Source organism: Sceloporus occidentalis, unplaced genomic scaffold (assembly GCF_023333645.1).
Source record: "Sceloporus occidentalis isolate IW3139 unplaced genomic scaffold, rSceOcc1.0.p SCAF_316, whole genome shotgun sequence".
Classification (NCBI taxonomy): domain Eukaryota; kingdom Metazoa; phylum Chordata; class Lepidosauria; order Squamata; family Phrynosomatidae; genus Sceloporus; species Sceloporus occidentalis.
The window spans coordinates 611,246-634,855 of NW_028317296.1; the positions used below are offsets into that span (position 1 = coordinate 611,246).

Below are 23,610 nucleotides of genomic sequence, written 5' to 3' on the forward strand. Positions count from 1 at the left end.
CAGTAAGCAAAAGCGAGCTCTGCACAGAGGGCTGCAGTCTATATTTGGGGTACCATTAACATTAGTTAATGTTGTTAATGGTACCAAGAGAAGTCTTTAATATAGGCATTGAAAATTAGACAGGATTCACCAAGCTTGTGGTACTTTGATGTAGTGGAGGGCTAAGCAATATATGGCCATATAGTTTGATAGACTCATAGACCCTCCAATACTTATGCTTTAGAAAGAGGGAAGTGCTCATGCCGTTGTACAGATCACTGGTGAGACCTCACTTGGAGTATTGTGTACAGTACTGGAGACCATATCTCCAGAAGGATATAGAAATGTTGGAGAAAGTGCAGAGAAGGGCTATTAAAATGGTTTATGGATTACAAGATAAACCTTACCAGGACAGGTTAAAGGATCTTAACCTATATAGCCTGGAAAAAAGACGTGACAGGGGGGATATGATAGAAACATTTAAATACTTAAAGGGAATCAACAAGGTAAAGGAAGATAGTTTATTTAAAAGGAGAAATACTACCACAACAAGAGGACACAACCATAAACTAGAGGGGCAAAGGTTTAATGGTAACATCAGAAAATATTACTTTACGGAAAGGGTAGTGGACGCATGGAATAGCCTTCCAGCAGAAGTGGTAGATGTTAATACAGTAAGGTCATTTAACCCCTTAACGACAATTGCCGGTCCTGGCACGACACGGAAAAGCATGTGCTTTACGACAATTGACGTGCCAGGACCGGCACGTCTTTAAACGGGTGCAGAAAGCGATCTGTTTTCGCTTTCTGCACCCAAAAAACGTTGCTGAATGCCTCGACCTCGAGGCATTCAGCAACGCCGCGATCGGAACGAAGGGGCCATCTCTGGCCCCTCCACGGGGCGTCAACATCCGCCATACTTTGTATGGCGGCGGACGCCCGTTTTAAAAGCGTTTAGGAGGCGATCGACGATCGCCTCGTAAACTTAAATGGTGTCGCTGGAATGCCTCGATCAGGAGGCATCCAGCGACACCAAACACTTACCTTTCGATGGGCTGTGACCGCTCCGGAGAGCGGCCACAGCCGCAGCTGCCAGTGATCTTCGCCATCAAGCAAGATGGCCGCTGCCCTGTAACAGGAACCAACAAATTTTAAAAGTTCGCTAGATGGTCCAGACCATCTAGAGAACTTTGGCTCCACTTGCAGGTTGAATACAGGTACTGCATTCACCATGCAAGTCAATGGAACCCAGCTTTCTAATCACAGTGTGATTAGTAAAAATAAATTAAAAAATAAAATAAAATTAATAATAATTAGAAAAAAAATAGTAAAAAACTAGTAAAATGTAAAAATCATTTCCCACTGATGTCACTATCAGGGGAACCTCCAAGTTGAAAAAAAATGTTAACATTTTTTTTTTTAAAAAGACAAAAAAAAATATATATATATAAAAAATATATTTTTGTGAGCAAGTCCTAAAATTAGCATATTAGCTTAAAACAATTCTCGCATGGAAAGAGTTAAAATACTGGCATATTAAATGCCCGTGGGGTGTCTACTTTTAAAAAAGGTATGATTTGATGGGGTAAATTGAATTGGCCAGGTTCAACAACGTCCCAATTAACACCGGGGGAAGGATGGCCACACACCTAATTTCCAATTAGAAAAATGCACACGTACCAAATGTGGCCTTTTAGTTCCCACAAAAATGACAAACCAATGCATGTGGGGTATCACTGCACTCAGGAGATGTTGCTGAACACATTATGGGGTGTCGTGTGACAGCGGCATATACCAGGAGCTGTATATTCATACATAAAGTAGGTGTGTGTGGGAAAAATACACACACAAAAATACTACTGCAAACTTTGAAAACATGCTGGTGGTAAAATGTGTGCATGCAAAGAGTTAAAATACCAGCATTTAAAATACCCTGTGGTGTCTAGTTTTGAAAAATATATGGTTTTGTTGGGCACACTGAAATGGCCCGGCTCAAAGATGTACCAAATAGGGCATGGGCAGTGAATCCCCAAATGCCAAAGTTCAACATTGAAAAATGCGCATGCCCCAAATGTGGCCCTTTTGCCCCCAAACAGCCAGGCAAAATCATTCATGTGAGGTATCGCTGTACTCAGGAGATGTTGCTGAACACATATTGGGGTGTTTTGTGATAGTGACATATACGAGAACCTTTTAATTCATACCTGAAGTAAAATGTGTGTGACAAAACAAATGCAAAAAAATGACTACCACAAAGTTTGACAAAAACTGGTGGTAGATATGGTGCATGGAAAGAGTTAAAATACTAGCATTTGGAATACCCTGGGCTGTCTAGTTTTCAAAAATATATGATTTGATGGGGTAAATTGCATTGGCCGGGTTCAAAGATACCCGAAATGGCACATGGGGGGAAGAATTACCAGATTTGGAAAAATGGCTTTGAAATAGCAAAACGCTACCTGTACTTATTGCCCCATAATGGGTAGAAAAAAGCAAAAAAACATAAAAACATTGGGTATTTCTAAACTCAGGACAAATAGTAGAATCCATTTAGCATGTTTTTTCATTACCTTTTATAGATGAGTAAAAGATTTTTCAACTAAAAGTTAGAAACAGTCATTTTTTTCTAAATTTTTCACCATATTTTATACTTTTTTTAGTAGTAAATAATATGATACAATCAAAACAATGTCATCTAAAGAAAGCCCTTCTTGTCCTGAAAAAAACAATATCTAATGTGTGTGGGTTCAGTAAACGGGAAAGAAGAAAATTACAGCTAAACACAAGCAGCGCAGAAATGTTAAAAAGGCCATTGTCACGAAGGGTACAAAAAGTAAAATCAGCCTTTGTCACGAAGGGGTTAAGCAAGCATGGGATAGGCATAAGGCCAAGCTAGATATAGGATAAGGGCAAGTATTAAAGGAAAGTAATCGGAGGTTGGGCAGACTGGATGGGCCTACTGGTTCTTATCTGCCGTCACTTTCTATGTTTAGATAGGTGTTTTTTTTTAATTGTATTTGCTGGGTACGCACTGAATTCTTGTGTTTTTTATATTTAAGGTTAACCTATAATTAGTACAATAATTATTATCTTTTCTATAGCTCCAACAATGTACACAGTGCTTCTTAGGATACATACATTCACTGGCCACTTTATTAGGTGCACCTGCTCAGTTGCTTGTTAACACAAATAGCTAATCAGCCAATCACATGGCAGCAGCTCAATGCATTTAGGCATGTAGACGTGGTCAAGACATCTTGCTGAAGTTTAAACTGAGCCTCAGAATGGGGAAGAAAGGGGATTTAAGTCACTTTGAACATGGCATGGTTGTTGGTGCCAGACGGGCTGGTCTGAGTATTTCAGAAACTGCTGATCTACTGGGATTTTCACACACAACCCTCTCTAGGGTTACCAGAGAATGGTCTGAAAAAGAGAAAATATCCAGGCAGTTGTGTGGACAAAAATGCCTTGTTGATGTCAGAAGTCAGAGGAGAATGGGCAGACTGGTTTGAGATGACAGAAAGGCAACAGTAACTCAAATAACTACTAGTTACAACCAAGGTATGGAACACCATCTCTGAAGACACAACACATCAAACCTTGAAGCAGATGGGCTACAGCAGCAGAAGACCACACCGGATGCCACTTCTGTCAGCTAAAACCGGGAACTGAGGCAACAATTCGCACAGGCTCACCAAAATTGGACAATGGAAGACTGGAAGAATGCTGCCTGGTCTGATGAGTCTCTATTCCAGCTGTGACATTCAGATGGCAGGATCAGACTTTGGCATAAATCACATGAAAGCATGGAACCATCCTGCCTTGTATCAACGGTTTAGGCTGCTGGTGGTGTAATGGTGTGGGGGACATTTTCTTGGCACACTTTGGGCCCCTTAGTACCAATTGAGCATTGGTTAAACGCGACAGCCTACCTGAGTATTGTTGCTGACCATGTCCATCCCTTTATGACCACAGTGTACCAGTCTTCTGATGGCTACTTCCAGCAGGATAATGCACCATGTCACAAAGCTCACATCATCTTAAACTGGTTTCTTGACCATGACAATGAGTTCACTGTACTCCAATGGCCTCCACAGTGACCAGATCTCAATCCAATAGAGCACCTTTGGGATGTGGTGGAACGGGATCTTTGAATCATGGATGTGCAGACGACAAATCTACAGCAACTGCGTGATGCCACCATGTCCATATGGACCAAAATCTCTGAGGAATATTTCCAGCACCTTGTATAAAGTATGCCACTAAGAATGAAGGCAGTTCTGAAGGCAAAATGAGGTCCAACCCGGTCCTAGCAAGGTGTACCTAATAAAGTGGCCAGTGAGTGTATATTCAGGGTATATGACAAGACTTGAGAGACTAAGACCGATTGATGCATTAGGTAGTGAGGAAGCTGCTCACAAGCTTGCAATCTAGAGGAATACAATCAAAGAAGGCGAGCTGTCACACCACCTGGTGTGACAAAGCAAAACCATGGATGCGGAGGAAGGGCATTATTTTGTGCTTTATTAAGAAACACATGTCATATTATAATGTATATAGAGTGTGATGCTGTCTATGTATGGCATGAAGAGAAAAGGCTTTGTAAATGAATGTATTAAGAATTTAGATTTGGATTGGATATCCTAGCTTTCTAAGAACCTAAGGTTTTACTGTATCCACCGCATCAATTTAGCTAAAATATACGCTAATATACCTTCACAAACTTTAAGTTTTATAACACCTTGATAGAAAGGAGGTCAAAAATTAAACATTTTCTGATGAGTTTAGAGATCTCGACCTTTGGCTTTCAGTACCACCTGTATGCTGATGTTTCACAGATCTACATATCCTCTCCTGATCTATCTCCCTCTGTCTTAGACTGGCTTTGTCTCTGTCTCTAACTGGATGCTAACATCTCATCAGTTTCCCTCAATATCAATGGTCACCCCCAGATTCAGTCTGTCTCAAAAAACTGCTGTCTCCTTCTTATAAACATTGTGTCAGGACACGGGTGATCAGGTCGGGTAGGAGCCCATGCGCAGGGGATACTTGGGGTTCAGTATGTAACCCACGGTGCATGATTATGCAAACAAAGACACCACAAGCAGAATTCCAGGTAATGCAGTGTATTTTATGTATATAACAGGACCAGCAAATAAGGGTAATACAGTCAAAGCAAGAAACCGGGCGTATGGCAAAATAAATACCGGTAATAAGTCTTTTGGCAGGGAGCCTGCTTGGAAGGGCACGAAAGGCACACAGCCCGCTTGGAAGGGTACGAAAGGCACACAGCCCGCTTGGAAGGGAACGAAAGGCACACAGCCCGCTTGGAAGGGTACGAAAGGCACACAGCCCGCTTGGAAGGGTACGAAAGGCACACAGCCCGCTTGGAAGGGTACGAAACGCACACAGCCCGCTTGGAAGGGTACGAAACGCACACAGCCCGCTTGGAAGGGTACGAAACGCACACAGCCCGCTTGGAAGGGTACGAAACGCACACAGCCCGCTTGGAAGGGTACGAAACGCACACAGCCCGCTTGGAAGGGTACAAAAGGCACACAGCCCGCTTGGAAGGGTACGAAACGCACACAGCCCGCTTGGAAGGGTACGAAACGCACACAGCCCGCTTGGAAGGGTACGAAACGCACACAGCCCGCTTGGAAGGGTACAAAAGGCACACAGCCCGCTTGGAAGGGTACAAAAGGCACACAGCCTGCTTGGAAGGGTACAAAAGGCACACAGCCCGCTTGGAAGGACACAAAGCAGGGAGTCCACTTGGAAGGACACAAAGCAGGGAGTCCACTAAGCAGGGAGTCCACTTGGAAGGACACAAAGCAGGGAGTACACTTGGAAGGACACAAAGCAGGGAACCAGGAACAGTACAGGTGCAGAGCCACAGCAGGAAGGTCCATAGACTTCAATACAAAGGCCCTGACTGAAGGGCAGGGCAGGTTCATAAAGGCAGGGTAATCCAGGTAACAAGGCCCAGCTGGATGTAGACTAGGGCTCAACCCAGGTAACAAGGCACACCTGAGTTCTGAGTGCTCCAGAGGGTGGAGGGTGGCCACTAGTGGTCGCAGATGTAAACACCACAGCTATAAAAAAGCCATGGTTCAGGCAGCGAAAAATTGGTTCCTGACACATTGCCTGCATTCATCCTTTCCTAACACAAGATGTCACTAAGGCTCTTGTCCATGCCCTTATTATCTCCCACCTTGTCTATTGTAACTCTGTCTTAGGTTTTCTCCCTCTTACCCATCTTGACCCTCTACAATACACCATGAGCGCGGCTGCCAGACTTATCTTCCTCTCCCCTTCATTTCAAAATCCTGACTTTTACTTTTAAAGCTCTTCATAGCAGTTCCAATATCTCCTCACTCGTCTCTCCGCTCATCCAGTGATCTACTTGTGTCCTCTCCTCTGATTTATAGCTCTTATGCACACTTGCAATATTTGTCACAGATGCCCCTATCCTCTGGAATGCCATCTCCCTGCCTATCCGTCTTCCCCCTGCCTCCGGTCCTTCAAAATATTCCTCAAGACCCACTTCTTTATGTACTCCTATGAACGTTAACACCCTTCCTATCATGTTCCTTTAGCTCATCTTTCCTAGTCCCTCTCCTGCCTTCCTCCAATACTTACACTAGCGTGGCTGGTCCATCTGTAACAGTGGCACATTTAGCACTTGTGTAATACACTCTAATTTCCTCTAGTTTGTAAGCTTCTTGGACCCCCCTTTTAACTCTTGTTTCTGTAAGTGAAATTGTTATATGATGTACTACTTGTTATGTCCTGCTTACCCATTGTACCGCGCTGCGCTGCAACTCACAGAAGTCACGAGTTGCTTGGAAAATGGTCAGTTCATTGAGAGCTCTCACTTTAAGCCATGAGTGATTCTCAAGTTTAGCATAGGTTAAACCTAAGTATTTACTAAATAAATACCTTTATTCATCACAACTGAAAAGCTTTAACTAAAAGTCTTCTCATAAAGTTAATTGGTGGCAGCTGAAATTTCTTGTAAAAACCCAGAACAGTCCATGACATTGTAAGTGCTTTGAGTGAGCCTGGTTGGCCGGGAGAACTGGGTGAGAGCCCACATGGACCATGGATGGCTCTAGTAGTAGGGGGTATCTAGTGGAATTGTGCACACAACATATAGCCCTGTATAACAGACAGAATGATTAAGAGACAGGGCCTGTATAGAACTTTGCATAGAAAGCCATGTATGTCCCTGAAAATAATGTTAAATCAATTAAAGTATTTTTTCATTAAATAAATTATTATCCATTCATTTCAATAATATATGTTTTATATGCTTTGGTTTCTTTAGTTGAGGAGAACCATGGAGGAGTGCACATTGAGTTTAACTTGAACTGTAGTCACTGTAATTCTGGGAATTGTAAGAGAGATGAAAGCCGCAAAAAAGCTGTGTGTGTTTGTCAGCCTGGGACTGTGCTGGCAAAGGACAACATCACATGTATAGGTAAGGATGGCAAAGGGCAATGTCACATGTATAAGTAAGGATCTGTCCAGCAATACTGCATTCAGGTGTAAATACGTCAAGGGAGTAAACCACTGTGCGGCTTTGAAACATAGCCCTTTTATTAAAAATAAAAACATGTTGAATATTCAACACTGGAACATTTTTTACATTCCATTAGAATTGTCTTCACATATAATAGAAATATAATTCCTTTTTACACAAGGTTACCATCTTTTTGTTACATTTCAGATTAGATTATTAATGAACACATTCTGAAAGCTTTGTTAGTGAAACTCATTATTTCATTGTTCTACTTGGGAACCCTTGTGGGAAAATCAGTTCATGAGAAAATATGACCTTTAGCTTTTTTGAAGAGTTCCCTTTAAAAAAGTACATTTTAATATGAAAGGGAAGGACCCATCGGTCTCAAATAAACTCTGCTCTTCCTCGGTTGCAGCTCCGAAAGGTCTTGTTGCTGAAAGGCAGCTTTCACTGCCACTCATCCTAGCTGTCCTTGTTGCCACTGTGATCCTTGGATTAATCTTCGCCTGTGGAAGTTTATCATTTGGTTTGTACCACTTTTCATAATTCTTTTGTATTTTTTAACCATTAAAAAAATTATAATTCCGAGCTTAGTTGGGAACTATTTACAAACTGTCAGAGCTCACTTGGCTGTTTAATAAATTGTTTATAGATGTGTGTAGACGCACAGTTACTTATGTCAGTTTAAAAGGCAATATTGGTAAGAGTAGGTGATGAGATCATAAGATCAATCATTTTCCACAGTAAAACATTTCCAACAAACACATTACTCCATGCTAGTGTTCCGTTCTCGGCGTGATGACGTGGGACAAAGAAAATGAATGCAAGAAAAATGTGCGTATTGACTTTTTGTGAAAGATGATTTGTGAGCTTTATGATACAAGCCGTTTTGTAATTATCTGCTTGAAATAAAATATAGATTTGCTGGTGGGATAAGATTTTTTCACATTCCTGGAAATTGACCCCTTTTATTTACTCAGTTATCTGCCAATGGCTTGTGGGGTGGAAATAAATAGTATTAACAATTAAAGTTCTCTCATTAAAACATCTTACATCACTATATTTTGGGTAGGGTGATATTGATCCCTTTTGCATGAGAAACTTGCTTTGGTTGCTCTTCATAATGCATGCTTATCCAGTTTTGCGCCTTGTTCAGACCTCCCTTAGTCCACAAATCCCTGTTTAAAAATATGACTTCACTGTGACAGAATGTGGAATTAGATGATGCAAACTCAAACTTTTCACTATCAATAGATCAAGTAAGCCCTTAAATTCAAAGTGCAAACCTCAATGAGTCAATCTGCACTCAGATTTATGGGGATGTGTGTTTCAAGAGAATAACGCTCCATAAAATGTATTAATTTGGAAAATATCTAATTCATTTCTAGAATTCAAGGAAAATGTGAATGTAACATTTCAAAGACTATAACATTTTTGCAAAGACTCATACAGACTCATAAGTTAAAACACCCATTCTGTATTTCCACTAACATCTATGCCACTTGTATGCTGGGATGCGGTCTTCTAAATGGTTGCTGGCTGTTATAGCAGAAGATGTCCAGAAAATAAGACCCTGTCCCTGCTTGGAGGTTTCCATCCCTGGAGAGATTTCAAATGACTTGATCCTTCTTGATCAGATTACTAATTTTATTTTTCAGTTTTCTGTGTCCCAAGTGAGAAACAGAGCTTAGAAAGTACTCAAATATAGCCCCAGAAAATCATATGGAAAGCACCTTGTATAGCTTTTATATTCAGATACTTCACTGTCACCCATCATATTACTACCCTGTAATCTTTTCTTATTGATAAGGCTTATTCTAATGCCAACGCAATTACTGCAACCTGCAAATGTAACCATGAAGTCAATACTTATTTTAAGATGACCTTTTATAAGTTAAAACATCCATTCTGTATATCCACCAGCCCCTATGCTACGTGCATCTTGTATCTTGTGGTCTTCTAAATGGTTGCTGTCTGTTATAGAAACATACTATGACACTCTGCAAAGCTACTGTAAAACTTCATTCAGTAAGAGGGAGAAGCAGTGTAGTCCTAGAAGGGGACTGGCGTGACTTAGTGTACTGTGGAACTTGTGTTAATAAGAACAAATGTTTTGACACCGTGGTATGATTTTATTAGATATTAACGATTTCTAGATAAATATATTATCTCAAGGCACAAACCATAAGGTGTGTATGTGTCTGTTTTTCATTGTCACTCTGTGTGAATTGCACACACTGCAAAAAAATCAGCATAGACGTAGGTTGCGCATGTCATAGTGAAACATTGTTCCTACTGGCTTTGCTACTAGCCTTCTGTTAACTGCCTGAACATTCACAGAAAGGAAAAACTATTGCCTAAAACTTAAAAACGTTAAAAAAATGCTGGTGGTCCACATTCTGTAAATGTCAATTTCCCTCCATCCCATGCCCTTCTGTAATTGTTCTCTTCCTTTACTTAGTTTACCACCGTAAGAAGAAGCAGCTGGAAGGAGCTCGCGTTCGGTTACAGAGCACAGAGTACAAACTGAGTAAAATCCGCAGCTCAATCATCATGACTGATTACAATCCTAACTACTGCTTTGCTGGGAAGGGAGCTGGTCTGAGTGAACTGAAGGAAGTTCCACGTAAAAACATCACCCTGCTCAAGTATGTGTAAATTCACACTGACTGTCCTACTTTATATCAGGTTAAGGTGGAAGTGGAGAATGATGCGAGGCAAACAAAGATAACCTATGGAGCTCAGCACTGCATGGCTATTCCAGTGAAAAGGAACAAGCATGTCATATTGTATTTTCTGCCTTTCTAAAACTGATTAAGAAACTGCTACTCATGCCTAGCATGATGTACGCATGAAGCCATGTAATAAACACAAGAGCAACAAGGATGGTGCCCCTGGGGCATTGGCTTAGGGGACATAGAATTGGATGTGCCAATGTAAGCTCTCTTGCCCTGTGTCTTGTGATAAGAATCCATAAGACTCCTTCCTCTCTGGCAGATGGCCCTATGACATCCTCGTAGTCATGCAGGAACCTTTGTTTGGTCCTCATTATTATTTATGGATGTTCCTGTCTACAACCAGTCACACTAGCTAATGGAAAAGGTAGCACTATGTCTAGTTAAATAAATAAGTAAAATGCCCAATGCAAGGGGGCAGGCTAGGGGCTAGCCAGCATTTATGTCGGTGAAACACACATTGGGCTTTATTTGTAACCAGGAACATCTATTAACACTAGCGAGGAGAAATTCTCAGCCAGTCTTAGAATTTCTTTACAGATAGGAAATTTAGTCTAAAAAACAGTCTAGTTTTTAGAGTAGTGGTAACCTCTGAACATTCTATGATTAGGCAAGAACTTATGTTAAAGAACCTTCTGTGGTAACTATTTTAGCCTTAGCCTTAGAAAGATAGAGGGGAAATAGTGTGTGTGTGTGGGGTGTTTACATAAAACAGAGATAAGATTGTTTTTAGAATTATTACTAAGAAAAGTTAAAGTAGAGTCTTACTTTTATTTGTATGATTCATCCACTTAGGGTTATTCCCTATTTTAGAGTAAAAGAACTGAGACTTTCTTACGTTGTATCTCCTTCTCGAGGTTTTAAAACTATAGCATTTTTATTTAATTGATGTCTTACATAACCACTCTGTTTTCTATCTCCTCCTAATTTTAGAGCTCTTGGTCATGGAGCATTTGGTGAAGTGTACGAAGGACTAGTGGTTGGGATTTCGGGAGATCCTAATCCATTACAGGTAGCAATCAAGGTTAGTATTTTTTTTAAAAAAATATGTTTTACTCCCAAAACAGTCAAACAGTGTTAGATTCATTGATACTCCTCTATGCTTAAAATAATCCACGTTTCATTTGGAAATGCTGGACACTTTCCCAAGGACCACCTCCTGATTTCACTTATGTAGTACCATTAGGTCAACAGCTCATATGAGGGTAATGCTGCGCATGTGTACATAGACATTGCAGGAGTCGCAATGAATTCTTCCCTAGTATCGAGCCTCAGGAATTATTCCTGTTGCCTATCCATCTGTGCCATTGACTTACTAGCCTGCTGAAGAGGATTCACACTATGTAAAACAAGGTGGGGTGGGTAGTTATTAAATAAATGGGTTTGGAGAATATTGGAAAAGAAATAAAACATACCGTATTGGCTCGAATATAGGCCGCACTTTTTTCCCCCACTTTAAGTCTTTAAAGTGGGGGTGCGGCCTATATTCGGGGTCTAGTGCCGGGCAGGCAGCGGGGTTAGGATACAGATCCCCCGCAGCGGTGCAGGGGACCCGTATCCTACTCTCCGATACGCTCAGACCTGCCCGCACGATGCGTTTTACCTCTGCCCCCAAGACTTACCAGAGCAGACTCCCGGGTGTCTTCGGGGCCGGCGGGGGACATCTACGCAATACGCGTATACAACTTCCGGTGCCGGCACATCCGCTGAGTGCTGGCACCGGAAGTTGTATACGCGTATTGCGTAGATGTCCCCCGCCGGCGCCGCAAGACACCTGGGAGTCTGATCTGGTAAATCGGGGGGGGGGGGCAGAGTGGCAGCATATCTCGGGGGGGGGACAGTGGCAGCATATCTCGGGGGGGGGACAGTTGCAGCATATCTCGGGGGGGGAGGACAGTGGCAGCATATCTCGGGAGGGGGGGGGAGGACAGTGGCAGCATATCTCAGGGGGGAGGAGGACAGTGGCAGCATATCTCGGGGGGGGACAGTGGCAGCATATCTCGGGAGGGGGGGAGGAGGACAGTGGCAGCATATCTCGGGGGGGAGGAGGACAGTGGCAGCATATCTCGGGGGGGAGGACAGTGGCAGCATATCTCGGGGGGGGGGGAGGACAGTGGCAGCATATCTTGGGGGGGGAGACAGAGTGGCAGCATGTTTTTTTGGTGCTTTTTTAAAGAAAAAAACTTTTTCTTTAAAAAAGCACCAAACTTTTAGGGTGCGGCCTATATACGGGGGCGGCCTATATCCGAGCCAATACGGTATTTAGGTTGGTAAAATCTAATCTATTACATAAAGTGAATTTAACCTGGATAAGTGAATTGCTGTACTAATGTACTTAGTTCTGTTAAAAAACATCAATGGGGAAGACCACTTGAAGAAGTCATTGAGGATAATATAATTATGACATTAGTTCTTTGCTGATCATGTGCTTTACACAAAAGTTCCCTTTGAGTCTAAATATATGCGTGTAATAGTAATTAACTTTCCCAACATAGAACAAATTTGAACATCATAAAACATATTTATTCATTATAATATAATTAGATTGTACTAAAAGATCATGATCTCTGATGCTTGATACACACTTAAGAAAGTATTTAAAAATGGAACAATGCAATACATCTGTATAAACATGACATTTCAATTTTGATGTCTTCCGGTAAAGCTCCTAATTACACAAACCTCGAGTCATTGCAGGAATCCAACTTTTAAGTGATCCATAATTTATTTGTATGGGCTTAATACATAGACTAATAGTTTGACTTTTTCCCTTGTTTTTCTATTTCAATTCTTGGGAAATTTAATAGACTCTGCCAGAAATCTGTTCTGAACAGGATGAGATGGACTTTCTCATGGAGGCACTTATAATCAGGTAACAAGCTTTCTGGTGAAACAAATAAAAAAAATCCCCTTACAATCCTCTTATCTTCTAAAGTTTTTAGTGTAGATGTCAGAGACTAGGGAGCAAGGCTTTAGCAAAGATGTTGTGAGTTTTTTTTAGACCTGTTGACACCCAGGCGCAAACTTGCCATCTGCCACACTGGGCAAATGCCCCATTTGTCACTGACTGACAACGCTCCATACTCACCAGATCAGATTGGGTGCTGCAGTGTGCAGCCAGTGTCTGGATACGTTCAACCACACACTACATGAGCATAAAAACGTAACGTGGAGCCTGTCATATCCAGCCATCGACAAGGCAAACTTGTCATTCCCAGACCAGCCCTGATGACAGCTATTTAGAAAAAATTAGGAAGAGTGTACTTTATGGACACAAGTTAATTTACATATGATGTTTCTATATATATTACAGTGACTTTTTAGGACTATAGAGCACTGTGATGCACTCATAACCTAATCACTCTTTACTACTGAAACGTTCAAAATTTGCACTGCTCAACTAAAGACAGCTCACCCTCAATGTTCTTCTCAAATCTAGTGCAAATTAAGCCAATTTTAATAGTACAATGACCAATGTCCTCCCAAACACATATCTGTGCCTCTTCACTATGTTATTGATAATACATGTTACATCCAGCCTGTCTAGTCACTGGTGTCACCCTGTATGTGTCAATTTTGATTTAATGGTTAAAGTGCCACAAAATGTCCAAACTTCTAACTCTGAGTGATAACTCCAGCAGAGCTAATCTGCTATAGTGTGCCTCCCTAATTTGATTATATCTGAGTGCCTGCCATCTAGTGGTGAAACATTGTACTGCATGAAGCAGTGCTGCTAAAATACTAATTATAAAGATGGACACTCAGCATATCCCTGAGTACATTTTGTGCTGCTCTTTTAGTTTTTAAATATGTTCTTCTAGTTTTATGCTAATCTCAGAAAGAATGAGGCTTAGATGTCATGACACTTGGCAAGTGTATAACATATCTTATTCATTTACCCAGTAAATTCAGTCACCAGAACATTGTGCGTTGTATTGGAGTGAGTCTTCAAACCCTACCTCGTTTTATCTTACTGGAGCTTATGTCTGGTGGGGATATGAAAACCTTTCTAAGGCAGAATCGGCCTTGGGTGGTAAGTCTACATTAATACATGGTGTTGTCTGTTTTCAGATTGGATGTTCTCCAGGCCTTGAATTTTTCATCTTTATCCATAAATAAGGCCTGGAGATTGGCACCGTTGGTTTCTTGGTTTGAATTTCAATTACTCTACACAAAGCAATAACTGGACTTGTAACATGTAACATGCATGGAAATCTATTGTGGACTTATTCTTTAATAAATGAGAGAAAAATATCATTATTCAGTATGAGTACTCATTATGAAGTATGAAAAAAGCAAGCAAATGTCCTATGATTGGGACATTCTGCTTTCTATTTGTTTGTTACTTATATCTCAGAAATAATCCACCAAATTCAGTTTATAGTTGCTTATGAGTTGTTGATATCCAATAAATAAAGCATTAAAAAGAAGGCCAGCTGTAGGATTTCACAGTTTTTTCTATGTATCCATCACCCCTAACCTATATGAACTTTCTTAGTAACATATTAAAAAATCCCACCATGGCGTTACTCATCAATGGTTACAAAGCCGCATGTATTTTTCCGTTTCATGTGTAATTGGAAAAGCGAACAATACAACAATGAAAACATTTTGCCCCAATGAATCGAAAATATGGTTGTTGATTGAATGATTCTGATCATAAAATCCTTTCTGTTTCTGTAAATAACAACAAGTATGGTTATGTACTGACATCAAATATCTGTCCTCCATTCTCACTGACCTTATCCATTTCCAGAATCAGCCTTCCTCCTTAACCATGCTGGACCTGTTGAATATGGCCAGGGATATAGCTTGTGGCTGCAAGTATCTGGAAGAGAACCAGTTCATCCACAGGTAGAGAAGAGATTTGTGGGGTACAACTGACATATAAACTCACCAAAAATATTATTACTAATTATGTATAGTCCTGTAGCAGCTCACATTGATACAATGTACAAATTAAAACAATAACTGCTTAAATACAAAATAATATACACATGAATTACTGATGAGGGGGTTAAAATCTAAACCCCCACTTATAGCAACACAACTGTCTTGTTCTAGGACTGGAATTCACAGGGTTATTTTACAAAAGGTACAAGTGGCAAAATATTAAGCAGATGTATAGATCAAATGAAAAACTTTGCTTTACTGCGCTGCAACATCACAAACCAAATCTATTACAACTTTTGCAGTTTGCATATGAATTAGTACTTTAGATTCCTAGTTATGCCTCAGATCATAAGTACCATTTAAGTGGCAAGTCCCCTTTAAAGTTTGGGACACATAGAAACACTCTTGTTTCATCTTGTTAAAGAGAGGAAAAAGCTGGTGTGTCAAAATCTGGTGTGCTGGAGCTGTTTTAAACAACATGAGACACTATAGAAATGTTCAGTAGGCTGTAGAACAAACTCTTTCACTTTTCACTGCCTTGGTGTAGTTTTGTGTGTTAATTTGACCTAATTTTATCATTCCTCTTTTTTTTCTGAATAGGGATATTGCCGCCCGCAACTGCCTTCTCACATATAGTGGCACTGGGCGTGTGGCCAAGATTGGAGACTTTGGGATGGCTCGCGATATTTACAGGTTAAGAAACGCTTAAAGAAACTGCCTCTTTTGACCCTATGAATTTTATAATTTATATATAACCTTATATAACTCTACAGTTCTCACTGTATTTCCAAAAGTATCATATAACCAAGTTTAGGTAGCCAGTGCCTCATAAATGAATGCTTTTAGCCTAAGGGATTTAAGGCACGCTTTACAGGTCTGTCCATATGTAAGTGTAAGGATGCAAGAATGGGGTGCCACCTATGGAATGCTGGTCAGCTGACAAGATGATAACACTGGCTGTATTGTGTTTTAGGGCAAGTTACTATCGTAAAGGAGGGAGAGCTATGCTACCCGTCAAGTGGATGCCACCGGAAGCATTCCTAGAAGGAATCTTCACCTCTAAAACAGACTCCTGGTAATGATGATTGGTTAAATAAAATAAACTGACATGAAATATTAATAATGTAATTCATTATTTAACCTCTCCTGATATTATTACTAATAGATCATTACACTCTGTTCTAATTCCATAACCCTCCATATATATAAAGCAAGTTTTTTGGTAATGTGGCATAGCTTACCTCCCAGATGGTCTCAACAGGTCCTTCGGAGTACTGCTCTGGGAGATCTTTTCTCTGGGCTACATGCCATACCCATGCAAAACCAACCAAGAGGTGCTGGAGTTTGTTACAAGTGGGGGACGCATGGATCCTCCTAAAAACTGTCCAGGGCCTGTGTGAGTATTTGAGCCACAATAATAGTGCTTAATTCACTAGTTCAACACTCTGTTTTGGGCCATATTCATCACAACATAATGGGACAACCCTGCAGCGCTAGGTGTGTGTTTTTTGTAACTCTATCACATACCAACAATCTTTACAACCAAATATCTTGGCAGGGTTGAGCTGGTATAACATTAAAACTAAAAATAAGACATAGCCTTATCTAGAAAGGGTGTTTAGTCCATTGTCAAAGTGTTAAACTAGATGCAAGCAGTTAGTGTGTGTGAAGCTAGATGTGAGCACAGTCAGTAACGGGGGAATCTAGGTTTTTAAAGTCACAGATCCATTTCACATGTTGTTGACCAGCACATGTAAAGTATTGCACCCTCCAGTTTGTATAACAGTAATTGATGCTGTTCTGTGAGTTAACACATCCCACATATTGCAGGGGCAGCATTTTACATGTGCTGATCAGCAACATTTGAAATGGATATGTTTCCTGGAAAAAAACGGCTAAAAGTGCTCACCCTCCTCAGTAATGAGCAGTTAAACGAGAATAGTTGTTCACTAGTAGATCAAGCTAGGTGCGAGTGCTCAGTATGAAGCTCAAAATGCATCCAGTAGTATGTGAAACTTGGTGAGAATAGTCGCTACTTTAAGTATTAGCATTAAGTAGTATACTTAATACTCTATAAAACGTAAATGTGTAAACATTTAGCAGTATGTGGCTAGGTGGAAACTCTTAACAGTGTAAACATTTTGTGCACAAATGAGGGACAGCTGCATGCTGTGTTGAGGGGTCCGTCCCCAAGTATATGAGACACATTGAATATGCTCTGTAATAAAATATTACAGCCATCATTCACAGCAGATTTGGGACATTTTCAAAGCGCTCACTTCTGCAGTGCCTCCAAAGACATGATGACAGGATCCTGAAATATGAGAAACATAACTTTCATGTTTATCATGGCTGCCCTGCATAACATGATTTAATCTCTGAGCCTCAAATAATTTATCTGTTATTTTTTTCTTAGATATCGTATAATGACCCAGTGTTGGCAGCACACGCCAGATCATCGACCCAACTTTTCCACCATTCTAGAGAGGATTATTTACTGCACACAGGTACAGCACACATATGCTAATTTAAATGTTATATTAATATATTGATATGGATTTATAAGAGAAAACCGTGTATATATATATATATATATATATATATTGACACTCAGGGGGCACTGAATTTACATTTTCTTCCTAACTGTCCAAGCATTTGATTTTCTATAGTGTAACTAGCTGCACAATGAACAACCATGTGAGCACTAGTGTGTGGGTGGATGTGACCATTAATACTGCACTCACAGTAAGGAGCATATGGTCACAAGGTAACATGTCATCAAAAAATCACTTGGTGGAACTTTGCATAGTCTAAAATTTAATCTGTGCAAATGTGCGGGTGAAAAGTTATTCTATAATGACGGTTTTAGTTTTTATGTGTATCCCGCCAATATACAATTATAAACTCTAAATGTGAATAGTGTGACTAGGATTGCAAACATTGGCAAGCTATATTTCCAATCTGTAGGTCCTTTTATGACAAAAAGATTTTTTTATATATATATATATAGTAACTAACACATATCCTCTATAGGTGCTCTTTTACTTTGTGCCCATAATATTAACCAGTGTTGGATTCACCTAACATAGGCTACCCATCAAAAATAGGTTCTTGGGGAAAACATTGGAGTGAATTCAACACTGTATGAGCCAAAGCAGACATAAAGGCATGCCTAAAAATGTATGGTCCCTATATGGGACTGGGTGCAACTTCTCTTTGTTATGCTTCTAGCAGCACCTCGAAAAAAAAGTTTCACACTAGTTGGGCCTTTGAATAAGGAAGCTTGTGTTTGGGGCTGCCATGAAAAACATGAAAGGTCGCTAATTATGTTTCTCGAATTTCAGGATCCTGATGTCATCAACACAGAGCTGCCCGTTGAGAGTGGGCCTGCCCCTGAAGATGAAGGAAGCACAGTAATGAGGCCAGGCAGCTGTAATGGGTTGACACCCCTAATGAGCAATCCCTCTCTGCCTCCTTTGTTAGACATACAGCCCAACGAATATAAACTTGGAGAGCTTCCCCAGGAGATACTGGTAGAAAATTTGGTGGGTTGGAACATTAAGTCACCAAATTTGCCATGCATTCGTGAATCAACAGGAGGATCATGGCTCCAATCAAATCCTATTTCCTTATCAGAGACAAAGCCCCAGGAGGCACACAAACTGAAAAACAAAACCAAAAACCTGTGGAACCCAACATACGGGTCTTGGGTTATGGAGAGTACCTGTTGACTCCCTGCACCCCAGCATAATACTGGGATGCGAAGACTCAGGTTTGGATTTGGAGGTGTGTGGGTACTGTCCCACCACTTGGGTATTTTCAGCATTTCCAAAGAAAAAACAATGCACCCCTATGCCACTTTTAACAATCATTAGCAGGATAAGGAGCGTCAAAACCTCAGACACTGCCAAACAGCACTGTGAATTATATTTCTGAAAAAAGTTATACAAGGACTTGATGAAAAGAATTAGCAAACCTAATTTCCAATGATGAATTTTTATTTTGATTTTATTTTGTATTTAGAATGGCAATAATGTGCTATGAAAAGTGACCGTAATTATATGATTCCCTGGTTATAGGGGAATATACTTATATACAATATGTAACATTTTTATACCATGTAAACCCAGGCTGTTGTGTTAAGATGCTCAGTTAACAGTCAATATTATTTTGTTATAACCAATGTAATGAAGGCATTCTAACGCCTTAGCCTTTTAATATATTTACTCCCTTCATGGCCACAATACATCCAGCAGCTGAAAAATGTAAAGTAGATTAATTTATACAGCCATTACAACACATGAATTTCAATTTGAGATTGAAACCATTAATTCGGAGAAGGGCTTGGGAAGTTAATAATACAAAAAAAAACCATTAACCTAATGTTGAATTTAATTGTAAAGGTGTTTGACAGAGGAGGTGGAACAGTAACTTTAATTCTTCATTCATTTTAGCTGATACTTAAAAGCTTGGTTTGGGGGGCCACATTTCACCAAAGCTACTGGTAAGTCTCTTTAGAGAGCATCAGTGCATTTTTCATTTATTGGCCTCTTATTTGTTAGCAACCTGCAAATTAAAAAAAAAAAAACATGCAAATAGTTTCACCCACATTTTAGGGCTTTACGGGTAGAACTACAATAAATAGATTTGATTTTATGTTTTGTCATATTGTGCTATTTTGTTTTGTGTCAAATATCTTCATGACTCAACTATCACTATAATATAAAATAACTGTAAAAAATACAAACTAAAAATACAGCAGAGAAATACTATTAATACTGGTTTGCAATAGTGTAATACTAATAAATATGATATGGTTGATACTCAACTGTGTCATCTGAACATATTAAAACTACTATATTTCTGGCACTGGAATTTCCATATTAACTGGTCTCACTTTAAAAACAACCTTTCAAATACTAATCCCTGAAATTCCTTGTACCTACAGTCATGTGAAAAAAGTACATCCTCTTTGGATCCTATGGTTTTACATATCAGGACATAATAACTATCATCTGTTCTTTAGCAGGTCTAAAAATTAGGTAAATAAGAACAACACAACAAATTACACTGTGTCATGATTTATTTAACAAAAATTAAGCCAAAATGGACAAGCCATGTGTGGAAAACTTAGTACACCCTTACTAATTCCATAGGAATTAAGATGCTAAGTAGCAGACAGGTGCTGGTAATCAAATGCCTGTGATTAATTGATCATCAGCAAGTGTGACCACCTCTATAAAATCCATTTCCAAACAATTTAAAGTCCATCATTCTACAGTGAGAAAGATTATTCAAATTTGGAAAACATTCAAGACAGTTGCCAATCTTCCCAAGGGTGGGCTTCCCAGCAAATTCACCCCAAGCTCAGACCGTGCAATGCTCAAAGAAATTGCAAAAAAAACAGAGTTACATATCAGAATCTACAGGCCTCAGTTAGCATGTTAAATATTAAAGTCTATGACAGTACAATTAAAAATAGACTGAACACGTATGGTTTGTTTGGAAGGGTTGCCAGGTTTCCCAAATGAGCTCCTTCTCTGTAACTACCTCCGATTATGATCCCCCAAGAGCCCAGTATAACCCCAAAAGAGCGACATGGTAGGACGACAGACATCTGTAGCAACTCAGTTCCAAATGTCTGCGGGCATCCAGCTATTTCTAGATATGCGGCTAGGTCCCAGGCCCATGGAGCATTTGCCGCCTTGTAGAGTCCCCCTAGTCCATGAAAGTCTGTTTAGGGCAGACCAGACTGGGTTTCCAGGTCACCCGTGTGCCTCCCACTGAGCACAGGGTGAGTTAGACATCAGAAAGGACCGGCAGGCAAACAAGGAGTCTCCTCATGAATAAGCAATCACTGGAACTACTGCAAGTGATCACCAGGCCACACACCTAAAAATGGCTGCCTGAATGGTTTGTGGATCATGGATGTGGATAGCATTAGGTACACACGTGTCAGAATTACAGCAGGGACAATCAGTAAGATTTTAAACCATTTTGAAATACGGGATAGGGGAATTTGCACCAACTAGGGGATTATTCTAAATGTTTTTATATTTAAAGCTCCATATGAATGAGATTTTTTGTGTAGATATGTACTAGGTTTCTGCCGGTGTAAATGTCAATCGAAAAAAGGGAAGGAATCAAACGAAGAATTTTTGATCCCAAAAAGGAGTAACTTTCATATCTGTACCTGTCAATAAAGAAGAGAGCGTCTGAAATGGGGAACAGTCTGCAGGATAAAAACATTGGGAAATGAAAAGGAAAGACCTAAGGATCTCGACATGTATTATGAGAAAAGACAGAGGAGTGTTGATATGTATTATAAGAAAAGGAAGAGGCATCTTGATAATTATTATGAGGAAATGCAGAGGGGTCTTAATATGTATTATAAGAAAAGGCAGAGGAGTGTTGATATGTATTATAAGAAAAGGAAGAGGCATCTTGATAATTATTATGAGGAAATGCAGAGGGGTCTTAATATGTATTATAAGAAAAGGCAGAGGAGTCTCAATACATTTTATCAGGAAAGGCCTAGGGGTCTCGATATGCGTTATTAGGAAACACAGAGCGGTCTCCATATGTACTATACAGTAAGTAAAGGCCACAGGGTTTTCATATATACTATAAGCAAAGGCTGAGGGGTATGGATTTGCACTGTAAGGAAAGGTGAGGGGTCTTGATATTTATTATAAGGAAGGGCTGAGGGGTAGCGTGACCACATGTCCCGGATTTCCCAGGACAGTCCCGCAATGGGACTTCAATCTGGGACAATGTAGTGTCCTGGAATGAGAAGTCTGAGTGAAGGAAGTCTCAGCCAATCAGGAGAGACTTCTCAACTCTTCTGATTGCCAGAGTGTTCAGAATCCTCTCCTGATAGGTTTAGTCCCTCCTTCACACCAAGTTCAGTGTTAGCTGGAGCCAGCACCAGGTACGTGTGTTTGACTGTATGTATGTGACTGTGTTTGTCTGTTTGTGTGACTGTGTTTGTGTGACTGTGTGTGTAATGTCTGGTAATATCACATATTTTATGTGTATGCGATAGTGTGTATATGAGAATCAGTGTGTATGCGAGATATTTATATATAATATAAAATGTATTTAATGTGTATGTGAATCAATGTCTATGTGAGAAATATATACATGTATAATATAAAATGTATTTTATGTGTATGTGATGGTGTGTATATGTGAATCAGTGTGTATGTGTGTATATATATATATATATACCTGTGTGTGTAATCTCATGCGCATACCTGGGAACTCTCCGGGTTTGACCCGGAGATTGCCGGGTGAGCACTGCAGGAACTGCCATTAACGTCAGCGGGACCACCCACTGACATCAGCGTGCAGACCTGGCCACGTCCCGCAAGGGAAGGCTCCGGGTAGCCGGAGCCCAGAAGTTCCCAGGTATGCTCATGCGCTTCGTAGTGTGTCCCTGAATGGCACAAATAAAATGTGGTCACCCTAGTCTTGATATGTACTATATTTTAAGGAAAGGCCCAAGGGCCTCAATATGTCCAGCTTGAGGGATAGAAGAGAGAGTGGATTGGAGGGAGACATTTAAATACATAAAGGAATTTAACAAACGTCAGGAGGGACGTTTATAACAAGAGGCCGTAATCTAAAACTAGAGGGTCAGGTTCTATACATTATTATTATTATCTATGCCGGTCTGTGTTAAACACAGCTGGCTGGCAGGGAGCATAATCTTTGCATATGGCGATTGTGATATTCCGCAGCTGTGCGTGAGACTCATCACATCCCACAAGCATGTGCGGATAACACGCATGACTCACGTGTACCAGGATAATGTATGTAATTAATTCTATGCATTTTGTTTTTTTCAGAACATTTATCTCGCTTACCTGATGTTAAACATTTTTTACAACCATTTTTATTGTATAATAGGTATTTTATGTAGTGTTTATCTGTCTTTCAAAGGGCATTAAAACCAATCCTTATTTTTTTAACTCAGTGACAAATCATAAAAATGTACCCAGGTCGCCCAGCACATCCAGGGTTTCCCAAACTTTTGTTGATTAAGCCGGAAACTGTCACTCTTGAATAAGTTTATGGGGCTAAATCTATAAAATATAAGAAATATATAGGATAAAATATTTTACCGCAAAAATGGTGGACTGATGCTCTCTACATCTCTCTGTCATTAATGTGCAGGGGCAGATTAATGATGGGGCAAAAGGCTCTTCCCCTAGGACTCCTAAAAAGACATGTCCCAATAAGACCCATTCTGTTCAGATGGAACTATACAAGAGGGCCAAACATCCATGAAAATTACACAGCAGTGATATAGATAACTGGCAGTTGGGCAACTAAACCTTGATATGATAAATTAATACTCTGGAGGAGGTGACGCTCAGTAAAAGTGCAGTTATATTAAGTAAAGAACAAACAATGATAAGAACTTGATCAGTGATGGGGAGGAAGGCATTGCCAATAAACCTGTGTGACCTCTCT

General features: G+C 40.1%; 1 protein-coding gene across 1 annotated transcript in view; it reads left to right on the forward strand.

Annotated features, from left to right (window-relative positions):
• LOC149274862 (tyrosine-protein kinase receptor-like) overlaps window positions 1–18,863 on the forward strand; it is a 94,200-nt gene extending 75,337 nt beyond the window's left edge. Inside the window, exons 9-20 of the mRNA XM_089505184.1 lie at window positions 7,310–7,462; window positions 7,920–8,030; window positions 9,966–10,152; window positions 11,173–11,263; window positions 13,047–13,111; window positions 14,143–14,272; window positions 14,996–15,093; window positions 15,733–15,825; window positions 16,106–16,207; window positions 16,394–16,528; window positions 17,549–17,639; window positions 18,477–18,863. Coding sequence (XP_089361310.1) covers window positions 7,310–7,462; window positions 7,920–8,030; window positions 9,966–10,152; window positions 11,173–11,263; window positions 13,047–13,111; window positions 14,143–14,272; window positions 14,996–15,093; window positions 15,733–15,825; window positions 16,106–16,207; window positions 16,394–16,528; window positions 17,549–17,639; window positions 18,477–18,863 — 1,643 coding nt within the window. The remainder of the gene's footprint in view (window positions 1–7,309; window positions 7,463–7,919; window positions 8,031–9,965; window positions 10,153–11,172; window positions 11,264–13,046; window positions 13,112–14,142; window positions 14,273–14,995; window positions 15,094–15,732; window positions 15,826–16,105; window positions 16,208–16,393; window positions 16,529–17,548; window positions 17,640–18,476) is intronic.
• The last annotated feature ends 4,747 nt before the right edge of the window (window positions 18,864–23,610 follow it).